The sequence below is a fragment of the Myotis yumanensis genome, unplaced genomic scaffold (assembly GCF_028538775.1).
Source record: "Myotis yumanensis isolate MYYU_CA2020_CCGP unplaced genomic scaffold, mMyoYum1.0.hap1 SCAF_15, whole genome shotgun sequence".
Taxonomy (NCBI): Eukaryota; Metazoa; Chordata; class Mammalia; order Chiroptera; family Vespertilionidae; genus Myotis; species Myotis yumanensis.
The window spans coordinates 38,385,925-38,398,634 of NW_027223766.1; the positions used below are offsets into that span (position 1 = coordinate 38,385,925).

The 12,710-nt window shown below is 37.7% G+C and overlaps 1 protein-coding gene across 1 annotated transcript in view; it reads right to left on the reverse strand.

The window, feature by feature from the left end:
* Positions 1-12,710, reverse strand: part of OXR1 (oxidation resistance 1) — a 318,551-nt gene that overhangs the window by 247,982 nt on the left and 57,859 nt on the right. The window contains exon 2 of the mRNA XM_070392152.1: positions 12,229-12,404. Within this exon, the coding sequence (XP_070248253.1) occupies positions 12,229-12,251 (23 nt within the window). The 5' untranslated portion in view covers positions 12,252-12,404. The remainder of the gene's footprint in view (positions 1-12,228; positions 12,405-12,710) is intronic.

The following is a 12,710-nucleotide window of genomic DNA, read 5'->3' on the forward strand; positions in this document are numbered from 1 at the left end:
GAGCACTTTGTATCAGTAATCTAAAACCAGAGTAGTTAACCTAATCTAATTTTTTTGTCAAATGTTGGAGTAAAACCAATTTTCAGTTACAGCAGGAGTCTATGAAGCTAGTGTGCATAAACTTGTAAAAAAACATCTGGAAATATATGATCCTCCTACATGAAATTTATCAGTCAGAAAAGATGGTGCACATCTCAAAACTGCAAGTTCTAAACTGAAATGGGGAGGCCTGAGACATGTGGGTTTTTAGAAAATCATCTGTTACTGGGCTGCTCTGAACACTTAGCACAAAAGTAAAATCATATACTATTTTTTCTAACCAGTCCTAGAACAAGAAAAAATGTTTACTTGAGTTCAACTGGTATCTCTAATGAATAGTTTTAACTCACCAAATACAATTTATGTGACCACTGTAAACGTAAGTGTAAATGTGAGAGCATTTAGCTTTCCAAATTCTGCATAATCAAAACACATTCCAAGGCTCAACACCTAGTCATTAGGATACACAAATATTTTCTAATACTTGGAAGCAGCATTAACAATTAGTATTGAGCAATTAAATGATTTTGGCCATAATAAAAAATGAGTGCTGAAATACTGAGAGGCAACATTATCACCATCTGATAAATAAAATGTAAGAATAAAAAAGAAGGAAAACGTGTACATGTTAAATATTAGTAAAATAAGTAGCAGAGAAGAAATCAATGTACCCCTGTAGAGATACTTCTTGGACATCAAATGGTAAAGGCGCATCCAGGAAGGATGGACTAGCCATGCCTCCTTATATAGGCAATGGTTTGCATAGCTCTAGTAAAAAAAATAAAAAAGAATCCACTGGGTTCAATATTATATGCTTGCAAGACCATTTGATACCATTCTAGGCAATACAATCATTTTCAAACTTCTCAACACACTGAATCTACAACTCCATAGTGCCAAATGAAGATAGCAGATATCTGTGATCTGGATCATAAACCATTGACAATTAGTTTGGGTTAGAGCTGGTTTGAAATAATTCCCAGTACACCAGAAGTTCCAGACCTTTTGGTTGTATGGTCCAATTAAATTAAAACACACACATACACACACACACACACACACACACACAATGGGGGAGGAGTGAGACCAACATTGTGTTTCCAACTTTTGTCAAGTAAAAATATTAAAAAAGAAAAAAGAACCTAACTTCCATTCTATAACCAGTAGCATAAAAGAAACCATAGTCCCATTTGTTTATTGTTTTTTCAAGGAAACCATCAACAAAATGAAAAGGGAGCCCACTGTATGGGAGAACATATTTGCCAATGATACATATGATAAGGGGTTAATTTCCAAAATATATAAAGAACTCATACAACTTAACAAAAGGAAGACAAACAATTCAATTAAAAAGGGACAAAGGGCATAAATAGACACTTCTCCAAAGAGGACATAGAGATGGCCAAGAGACAGATGAAAAAATATTCAAAGTCACTAATCATCAGAGGGATGCAAATTAAAATGACAATGAAGTATTACCTCACACCTGCTAGAATTGCTACCATCAATAAATCAACAAACAGTAAGTTCTGGGAAGAATATGGAGAAAAGGAACTCTAGTACACCGCTGGTGGGAATGTAGACTGGTGTAACCACCTTGGAAAACAGAGTGGAATTTCCTAAAAAAAAAAAAAATTAAATACTGCCATTTGACCCAAAGATACCACTTCTAGGAATATATCCTAAGAATCTCAAAACACCAATCAGAAAAAAATATACACACCCTTATGTTCAGAGCAGTTCTGTTTACAATAGCTAAGAACTGGAAACAGCCCAAGTGCCCATCAGTAGATGAGTGAAGAAAAGTGGTACATTTACACAACGGAATACTATGAAGCAGAAAAAAAGAAGGATCCCTTACCCTTTGAGACAGCATGGAGGGACGTGAAAAGTATTATGTTATCCAAAATAATCCAGTCAGAGAAAGACAAGTATTACATGATCTCACTTATATGTGGAATCTAATGAACAAAATAAACTGATGAACAAAATAGATACAGAGACATGGAATCTTACAGGGAAGAGGGAAGGGGTGGGAAGAGATTAACTAAATAACTTATCTATATATATAAAAGCCTAAGTGACCATTCAACCATTTGACTGTTCAACAGGTAGCTATGACACACACTGACCACCAGGGGGCAGATCCTCAATGCACAGGCTTGGAAACATGGAACAGACTGATGAATCTTAGAGGGAAGAGGGGAGGGGGGGCAGGAAGAGATTAATCAAAGATCTTTGACCTGTGGGAATCCAGCCAAAACCAGCAGTCCGACATCCCCCGAAGGGTCCTGGATTGCAAGAGGGTACAGGCCAGGCCAAGGGACCCCATCAGTGCACAAATCCGTACACCAGGGCTCTAGTATGCATATAAGCATAACCCATGAACACAGACATTAGCATGCTAGGTGGGGGAGGGGGGCAGCTGTGGGAGGGAAGGGGAGAATAGGGGGAAAAAGGAGGACATCTGTAATACTTTCAACAATAAATATAAATTTAAAAAGTGTAGAAACATCATAACCTTAGAATAAAAGTAAACGTTTTTTTCCAAGAAAGAACAATATTCTTTGTACACCAATATTCTCTCCAAAACATGTTAGTATTTGGATGGATGTTATATTACATTTGGTTTCTCATACATTAAATAACCAATATAGAATAGACACTTCATTGCTTAATGCACCTTTGTGCTTATACATTGAAAATAACCTTAAAGTTTATGGTGTGAGGGAAGAGATTTCAAAATAAATGTGAAACTTAAGTTGGATATTTGATAACCTATTCTCAGTTTTCACAATTTACAAAATCACTCCTTGATTCAAGATGAAATATTTCTATAGATGAAATATCTCTTCTATTATGTCCTTATGTATTCATAGATATGAGATTTGTGGACTCTTAAAATGATTGATAATGAGATACAAGCTATATTTGTGAAAAATGTTTTTCATTAACCTCTTTTTTCTTTCATTATTAGATCTTATTAATTACATCTCTGAGTGTTTATATTAAGAATATAATATAAATTTTTTTCATAAAATTTGAAGGTCAGTGAGACGTCCTTTTGAAATAGAAATTAGATCAAGACTGCTCTCAATACTCACTGAACTTTGCTAAATTTGAATTTTATGTAAACTTTGTCTATAACGTAATAAGTGAGGACAAAGTTTCCCATCACATTTGAAACATAACCCAGTCTTTCTCCTGACCTACATGGTCCCTGATACCTCCCCAAGCTCAGTTCCTGGGACTCCCTCCCCCCACTCCCTGCCCCTACTGGCTATTTCCACTGAACTGGTTTTCTTGATGGTTCCTCAGATGGGTACAGTTCAGCCTCAGGGAATTTGTCCTTCCTATTCTCTGCCTGAAATGGATTCCTCCTCCAACTTGTAAAGCTCATTTCGCTCTCTGCTTAAATACCACCTTGTCCAACAGGCTTTTCCTGACGATCATTCTTTTCACTCTGCTCAATTATTCTCCAAAATACATATCACTATCTAATATTATAAAACATATTTGCTTATCTGTTTATATCTGTCCCCAGCACTAGATTGTAAGCTTAATGAGAGCAGGAACTTGTGTTTCATTCATCATTCTACCCACAGCATTGAAAATTGCACATGGTAGGCACTCAAAAAATTTGTTGAATGAAGAGATGGGTGAATATAAATGTAAGAAAATATCTCCTCATTTATATGAAAGTGTAGTGACAGCCTATATGCAATTAAACCAGGGGTCCTCAAACTACGGCCCGTGGGCCACATGCAAATACAAATATTGTATTTGTTCCCGTTTTGTTTTTTTACTTCAAAATAAGATATGTGCAGTGTGCATAGGAATTTGTTCATAGTTTTTTTTTAAACTATAGTCCAGTCCTCCAACGGTCTGAGGGACAGTGAACTGGCCCCCTGTTTAAAAAGTTTGAGGACCCCTGAATTAAACTATACTAATTCATCTCTCTAACTGTTCAGGGATTATTTTTAAATTACTCTGAAACTCATAACAATGAACCTATGAACCTATTCTTTAAAAAGGAATGTAAAACCAAGTATAAATGAATGAATCTCTTTCATTGAGCATCTAATAGAGTTAAAAAGTATGTGTGTTTTTTTTGTTTTTGTTATCTCAATTAAACTGGAATAGCTTTAAAATCAAGGTGAACTCTCTTCACAATCTTAAAAACAAGTAAAAAAATATACAAACAATGCCCAGTTGGCATGGCTCAGTGGTAGAGCATCGACCCATAAACCAGTATGTCAAGGTTTAATTCCCTGTCAGGGAACATGCCCCGGTTGTGGGCTCAGTCCCCAGTGTGGGCCGTGCAGAAGACAGCCAATCAATGATTCTCTCTCATCATTGATGTTTCTCTCTCTCTCTCTCCCTTCCTCACTGAAATAAATAAAAATACATTTAAAAAATACAAACAAAATCCAATAAACAAACACAAAAATATGATGGGGGATATATATTAAGATAACACAATCATTGAACAAGTTATGTGCCATTGGAAAAATATATTTAAAATTTTATAGTCAACTTAATTTTGGAAATTACATACCTTGGCCTACATAATTATTTAAATAACTAAGATATTTTCATAGACCATTCACTGGCGTTTATCTTAATGGTTAAGTTCAAAAAGGGCTGGTGTCTAGTAACACTAGCCTAAGGTGGGAATGGACAGCCCAGCTTTATGTTAAAGCTTCTACAATAAGGAAATATTGCTGTGATCATTCACTGTAATTCTTTTTTTAAAAATATATTTTATTGATTTTTTACAGAGAGGAAGGGAGAGAGATAGAGAGTTAGAAACAACATCGATGAGAGAGAAACATCGATCAGCTGCCTCCTGCACATCTCCCACTGGGGATGTGTCCGCAACCCAGGTACATGCCCTTGACCGGAATCGAACCCGGGACCCTTCAGTCCGCAGGCCGACGCTCTATCCACTGAGCCAAACCGGTTTCGGCAATTCACTGTAATTCTTTCACAAGAGAGCAAATTAGGATTCCTCTGAAAATGATAAAAAGACATATTTCAAAACATATTTATAGTCCTAGATGATATTCAAAAGGAAGATGATACATGTGACCCATTATGAATCCCTGAAAACACTTGTTTATATTTTTCCCCAATACTGACTGTGAATTGGTAATCACCATTCAACTGTTTCTAATGACTTGAGATCAATGGTGGGGTTGGGAAGAAGGCCCGGTCAAGGTCATAGGTATAGGCTTTTGCTACGAAAGACAGTGAAACTAATTGGTCCCTGTGGGAACTGAACCTGCAACCTCAGATTCATTAATTTCACAAGCAAGCAAACTTCTCTAAGCGGACCAAAAGTTACCAAACAATTTTCTTCAAAATGTGATTCATGTTTAGATGGTACTAGTGTTTAAGAACAAAAGTAAATTGTTCTGTTTTAGTAATTATGTATTTATTCAAGGAGAAGTAATTTGAGGTAACTATATAGAGAAAAACATCCAAGAAGTTTCCTATAAATGTTTAATTTTTAAAAAGCTATTTTTAAAGGCATAGAGCACAAAGACAAAATGGTCAGGGAACTCTACAATCATAATGTGTTTACTTAAAGTGTCTAGCCCAAATCAAAATAGTATTAATTACATGAATAATGATGTGATTTCTATTTGAAAAGGCATAATATGAATAGAAATACATATTGGAACTTTTCAGAATTCAGTAACTTCACTTGCTTCCAAACCATCACACTATAACTTAAAGTGTTATGTTATTTTGGGGACACATTTTTATTTCTCTTGAGTTTTCATTTTGGCTATATTATTCTCTCCTCGCTGCCTCTCCTATGTTATTTGTTCCTTACTTGTTCTTTAAAATCAACTTACTCTTCTTCTAAGCTCTGGATCTATCCTTCACCAGCTGAACAGCACCACTTACATAAGGATTAAATTTTAAGCACAAACCCAGTCTCTCTTCCCAGTACCTAGATATGTTAGTCCTTCATTCAGCTTGCACTTACCATGCTGAGAAATAGAATACATTGCCAACTAAGCTTTTCCTATCACTTTGGAAGTCTCGTCTTTATTTCAATTAGAAACATTAGCTTTATACTTACATCTAGTCGTTCCCTTTTTTCTCTCTTCTCTAATAAAAGTCTATTAACAATTCTGACTTACCTCTTACTGTAAAACTCAGGGTAAACCTTTCCTTGCAATCTCCACTTTATCCACATTTTCCTGCTCTATGGGATCTGATCCCTCAAAAATAGAGATAATTCAAGTCTCTACTTCCTCTGCTACTGAAAATCCTGTCCCCTAGAACCTGCCTGTTTACAGTGTAAACAGGGCCAGTAGTTTGCAGAACAGTGGATAAGGCAACTTTAAAGAAAAATATTGATTTTATCCCCTCCTTAGAGTAAATAGGCTGCCTCTCTCCCTCCAGATTTTTTTCAAATAAGTCCAGGTGCCAACGAATGATAAGGAATAATTCACTTCTTCATTTATTCATTGAAGAACTTAGATAAAAATATTATATATTATATGTATAATTTGACAAAGCAAAGTAGCTACACTTCTAAATTTGCATCTTTCTCAATTCTAGGATTCTAACACACTCTTACTTTTAGATGAAGAAGATAATTCCAATTAGTTCTCATCTCCTAGTAGAGTATCACTAAATTTGCCAACATTCATAATAACATTTTATACTATAAGCATATTTATTAAAGACCATTCACTACTTCTAAATTTAGTCAATATAACAATAACTTCACAATTCATACTTTGTTATATTTCTACCCTCTGAGTGCTTGGAATATTTTGTTGACAAATGTAAAATTCTATTAGTCAACTATAAGTACATTATTTCATTGAGAATTATCAGCTGTTTTCAATCTTTATGAAGGACTAAATTTGGTGAAAGCATTAACATACATGATGGGCCTTTCATAAGATAAAAAAGGTGATGAATTGAGGAGACACTTTCTCAGAAATACAAATTTTCCCCACAGCCTCAATGTCTGCAAACTAGGGAGCTGCAAGCAGTGGTTCTCAACCTTCCTAATGCCGCGACCCTTTAATACAGTTCCTCATTTTGTGGTGACCCCCAACCATAAAATTATTTTCGTTGCTACTTCATAACTGTAATTTTACTACTGTTATGAATCATAATGTAAATATCTGATATGCAGGATGTATTTTCATTGTTTGTGACCCACAGGTTGAGAACCACTGGGATAGGGCCTTGCCATGACCCCTAAATGGCACAGCACCATGTGACCCAACAATATTTAAATAAGTTTTCTCACTAAAGAGGCATTTATCATTGCAAAAAGTAAAATTAAAAAAAATACATGCGGGCCCAATCTAGACGGGTCAAGTAAATAATGCCCCTGCCACCCAAGGCCGCCCAGCCTTTACAGGTGATGATGTCGCCCTATACCCATGAAATACAGAGAAGGCCACAGACACTGTTCAGTGAAAACAGAAGATGTCAAAATATCATGTGTGGCCCAGCCAGTGTGCTCAGTGGTTGAGCATCGACCCATGAATGAAGAGGTCACCAATTCGATTCCCAATTAGGGGACATGCCCAGGTTGTGGGCTAGATCCCCATAGAGGGGTGTGCAGGAGGCAGCTGATTGATAATCTTTCTCTCTCCTTGATGTTTCTATCTCTCTATCCCTCTCTCTTCCTATCTCTCTAAAAATCAATTTAAAAAATCATGTGTGGTTTGAGTCTAGTTTTGCAAAAATATGTGCATATATGTAGAAAGAAATACCTAAGCATAACTGTTTTTCTATCAATGGTATGATTTAGCTTATATTTTATTTCTGCTTTATAATTTTCTGTAGCATCTGACTCTTTGTAATCAGCACATTTCTTTATTTTTATAACTAAACGCAAGATATATATTTGTGTTTGTGAAAAATAAGCCATTTCTCCCCAAGCTGGATAAACAAATGCCCATTTTGTTCCCTGAAAACACCTAGAACATACCTTTTTAGATTACTTATCACATTAAATCAGTCGTTTGATTACTTGGACTTCCTGGCTAACATATGGGTTCCCAAGAGAGTAGCTGCTACTTTTCATGGACTCTGCATCCGGTGTTCAGCTCAGGGCGTGGCACATGAAGGATGCTCAATAGAGTACTACTTGCTCCTTGGCTTCTTACTTTCATCCAGTGTCTTCTTTCTCCCATCCCTGGCTCTAGTTGAATTACCTCCACCTCTGCCAGGTAACATACTGTCTCCCAGATACTGTGGGTCAAAAGCTAACGTGTTTGCAGGCATCACAATGAAAACCAATTTTGGATCAAAAGATGTCATTTGGCAAAATCAGTTGAGCCGCTCCAAAGTCTGGTTAACATATGTACAGTCCACTAAAATAATGGAAGCTGAGGGTGCGGTCGGGTCTGGGAGAGCAGACAGGATGTGATTTGTTTGTGGAGGGTCTCTATGAGATGGTCAATTGAAGACCATTTCAGGGGAATTATGGTCCAGGGCTGATAGCTTTCTGTTGTGCTTCTTTTGCATCATGATGGAAACCTGACACTTTCTAGCCTGGAGCATAATGAGTGGAACGAAGATTTACATTTTGTAGCTGACACTTTATGCGATTTTGGAAGTTCAACTAAGTTCCTGATAACAACAGTTTCCTTACCCCCCCTTAGGAAATTAGGGGGCTCCTCCCTTACCCCCACACCCCACCTTCAATACTATTCCAGTGCCTGGTCGTGTTCCCAGGTCCAGACACTTCCTTCCAGGATTTCTACATTGGAGGACATCAAGGGAAATCTTCCAGTTGGAAATGGAAACCAGGCTCTTGCCTTGAAGCCACAGGCACATAGCCAGGATATGGCTTTCATGTGGACTGTTTTTGTTTTGACACGGGGAGCGGTTAGGGCCATTGGAGTTTTTACCTGGGTAGTGTAGTGGTTAGGACTGTTTTGGTTTGACATAGGCAGTGTAGTGGTTAGGAGTGCCAACTAGCAGCCTGTATTCATTTGCTGACTCCACTACTCAATGGCTGTGTCACACTGGGCCAATTACTTAGCTTGCAGTGCTTAACTTTTCCATTTGTGGAGATGCAACTCCTTACACTACATTCCTAATAAGCATGTGAGTTAATGTCAGCTAATGTCTAAACAAGTGCCTGGTACATGGTAAATGCCATGTGCATGTTCACTCGATAATATTTACTTAGCTTAATGTATGTTTTTAAATGTTCTATATATGTGATATATGCATATACATATATTTTATAAGATATATAGTATATATAAGTCATATATCTTATAAAATAGTTTTACAAGGAGGGATTGAGGATGATTATCAGGGGAAGAAGCACTGAACAGTCTTCCAGGAGCCCCTGGCATCACCATCTCCCTCTTCACGCTACAGATACTGGAGCCTTTTTCAACTCTTGTGCCTCTTCGTGTCTCCTGTTAATTATCTCGGCTGCCAGCAACCGTCCTCTCCCTGGGAGCAGAGCCTGGAACCTGTCCCCTGTGCCCGGGTGTCTGCAGCTGATCCTTAGCATCCCTCTCTCTATCTCCCAGCATCAGCTCCATCACTGTCTGCCTGGCAATTACCTACGGGCAGGAAGAGGCAGACGTCTGTGCTGTGTCACCAGGTGACTCCTCGAGTCAGTTCCCACCACTCTCCTTAGCGGATCCACACTGCAGGTTCCTAGAAACCTGAAAGTTTCCGAAATTGTTTTTCTTTTTGAGATTTCCGTGAAAGGGCCAAATTACTTTATGTTTCTTTCACAGGCCAGACACATAACTACTGGAGCAAGAAAGTATATTTCACTATGTAAAAAGATAACTTGCTTCTACTGGGTATTTAAAAGCTGGGTGTATTACCTGATAACCGTAAACATAAATGTAAGTATCTTAACCTATATTTTCTAAATTCCTAGGTTGGTATGGGAACCACAGTTAGGCATCAGTCCCCCCATTAGACCTGACAGTTAAACTTCAAAATCAGTACACAGACATGATCAGGTACGTGCCACGTCATGGTAGGCAGACCAAACTGTTCGCAGAGTAAATTCGGTTTTGACTATAAACTCAGAGCTGATGTTAACAAGAAAGCCAAGCCCAGGAGAGTCCGGCAGAAGTGGAATTCAGAAGAATGACAGACAAACACGGTGTTACTGTAACCCCAGGCCACAAAGCAGCCGCCTTGAGAAGCAGATGGAGGTGTCTGGCACATACATCCTTACTGACAGACAAGGCCTGCCAGCTGCATTCTGTCCTGCTTCCTTTGAACATTGAAAGCAGGTACCTTTCCTTGCTATGATACTGCGACCTCAGCCAAACTTCCCACTTAGATTCCCGACAGTTACAGACTGTGCTGGCCAGGCCAAATGAAACATCCTGTGCACTTTCAACGTACATATCTTATTTTAAATTAATCATCTGTCAACCCACTTCTTTTGCCATGTCAGTATTTTTATACCTGAGTTTCTGGATTTCAAAACAGAGAGCCAGACCCTAGACTATAATACTTTCACAAAATGACATAGCTTCATCAGGCATTCCCAGAAAGAATTGATGAGTGACTACTCACGTCTATTCAAATGTTTATAGGATGATGTTTTCCTAAATATAGATTTAAAATGTTCAGAAATATAGAAGAATTACAAAGGTTAATGTGAAAAAAAGAAGGTTAGCAATTTCTCAACTGCATGTAAGTGAAATAAATCAACCATACCCGGTGGTGAGATACAACCTTCATAGCTGTGTTTTAATCTCCCTCTCCCTCTCCTTCTTCTTTGTCATCTCTTCACCCCTCCTCCCTCCCTCCTCCCCCTCCTCCTCCTTCCCCTTCTCCTCCTCCTCCTCCTCCTCCTCCTCCTCCTCCTCCTCCTCCTCCTCCTCCTTCCCTTTCCCCTCCCCTCCCTCCTCTCTCTCTTTTTCTTTTTGGCTTGCAACCTGCTTTTTGAGAATTCACCTTGCACACCTATTTGCCAGCGGTATAATGCCTTTAAATAAATGTGTCCTTAATATATCCCAAGGGTTCAAAGGAGTTTGTAAGTCCTCTGGAAATTGTTTAGTTTTTACTTTAATAATAATATAAAAACATATTTTGCAGTAATAAGTCACAATTTAAATACTATTTTTTCCTTTATTTTTACAGAATAGGTATTATCTTCTTTATATATTTTTTGTTTTTATATAAGTCAGCAGTTTAATATCTGCTGTCGGTAAACAAACTGAGATCCTTAGCACTCAATAGGGATCCAAGAAGGAGTCCATAAAAATTAGGTCCTTCAGAAACCCTAAGCAAATAATTCTACCCTTTTCCCTAAAGAAATTGCATACTTAACTAAAAATAAATATATGGAGCTAAGCTGCAGAAAGTACATATATGGAGCTAAGCTGCAGAAAGTACTTTTTAATTTGATGCTATCTCTATTTCCAACACAAGCTGAAGACAAGGATGAGATGGGCACTTACAAAAACAGAGACAATTACTTGGGGTTTTTTCCTTCACATATTGAATACTGTCAATTTACATTTCACTTGTTCAGCTTTTTACATATTTTTAAAAAACCCAAAGTTCAACAAAATGTTTCAAACTCATCCCTGCTAGTATCGTTCTTCATTGCCATTGAAAGTTGATTACTGGCTAGAAAAGTGTCTTCATTCTTAACTTTTAAAATCATGAACAGCTTTTATACATAAACTGTAAATAAAAGATTATTCAGAATGCTAGTTCTTTAAAGATAGAAATTTATAAAAAAATTTTCTCTTCCATACTTGAGTTCTATTCAGTTGAATTTGGGTAGAGCTGTTGAAACAGGAATTCTGAAGAAAAGTACTGATGAGACAATATCTACCCCACCCCTCGAACCACCCTTATGGCTTGTTAGTCCTGTAGGTGACGGTATAACCACAGATAGGCACACTGAAAGGCTATTTAATTCCAGCTCCTCTTTCCCCTGGCTGTGCTGAAAAGAAAGGCACTGGATGTCACTGAAAATCATTTGTAGGCTTGACCCTTTCCCAAAGTCCCCGATACCAGAGTGCTGAAACTGTCAACTTTTTAATTCTAGGTTGCTTTCCACAGCCTAACACAGGACAATGAGACTTTTCAAGTTCTCTCCCTGCTCCAGTTCTTACAGTACAACTTACAGAATATCGCTCCATGATATATTCACGTATGCCTTTATATAATTACATTAGAAAGAGATTTACGTACCATGATAAATTAGATACAGACATTGCAGCAGTGCCGGGAGGAGTCTTGTGGAGCAGTCTTCTCTTGATTTCAGAATAGGGAGAGTAGGCCAGGTAGACAAGATCACTGGGAATTTTAGCGCTGTCCTGCCACTGGAATGATGCACAAAGCACTCAGTCGCGCACAGTTGAGAAGACCTATAAAGAAAAGGTGGAAAGTGATATGTATAGTACCTGGCCTGTATGACCGTTCACAGATTTATCTCATCCAGTGAATAGTGTTGTCATGTTATAAGACACACAAAAGGAAATGTGATCATTTTCTTTAAAGTACCAGGTATGTAAAAAAAACCAAGGATAAAACGAAACCAACCCTATAATGAGCTCAATGCTTTCCTTTCAAAACCAAAGGAAAGGTTATTAACATGTTATTCCCTGAAGTAGAGAATTCCTTGTTCATTCAAGGAAAGAACAGAATGTGTGTGTGTGTGTGTGTGTGTGTGT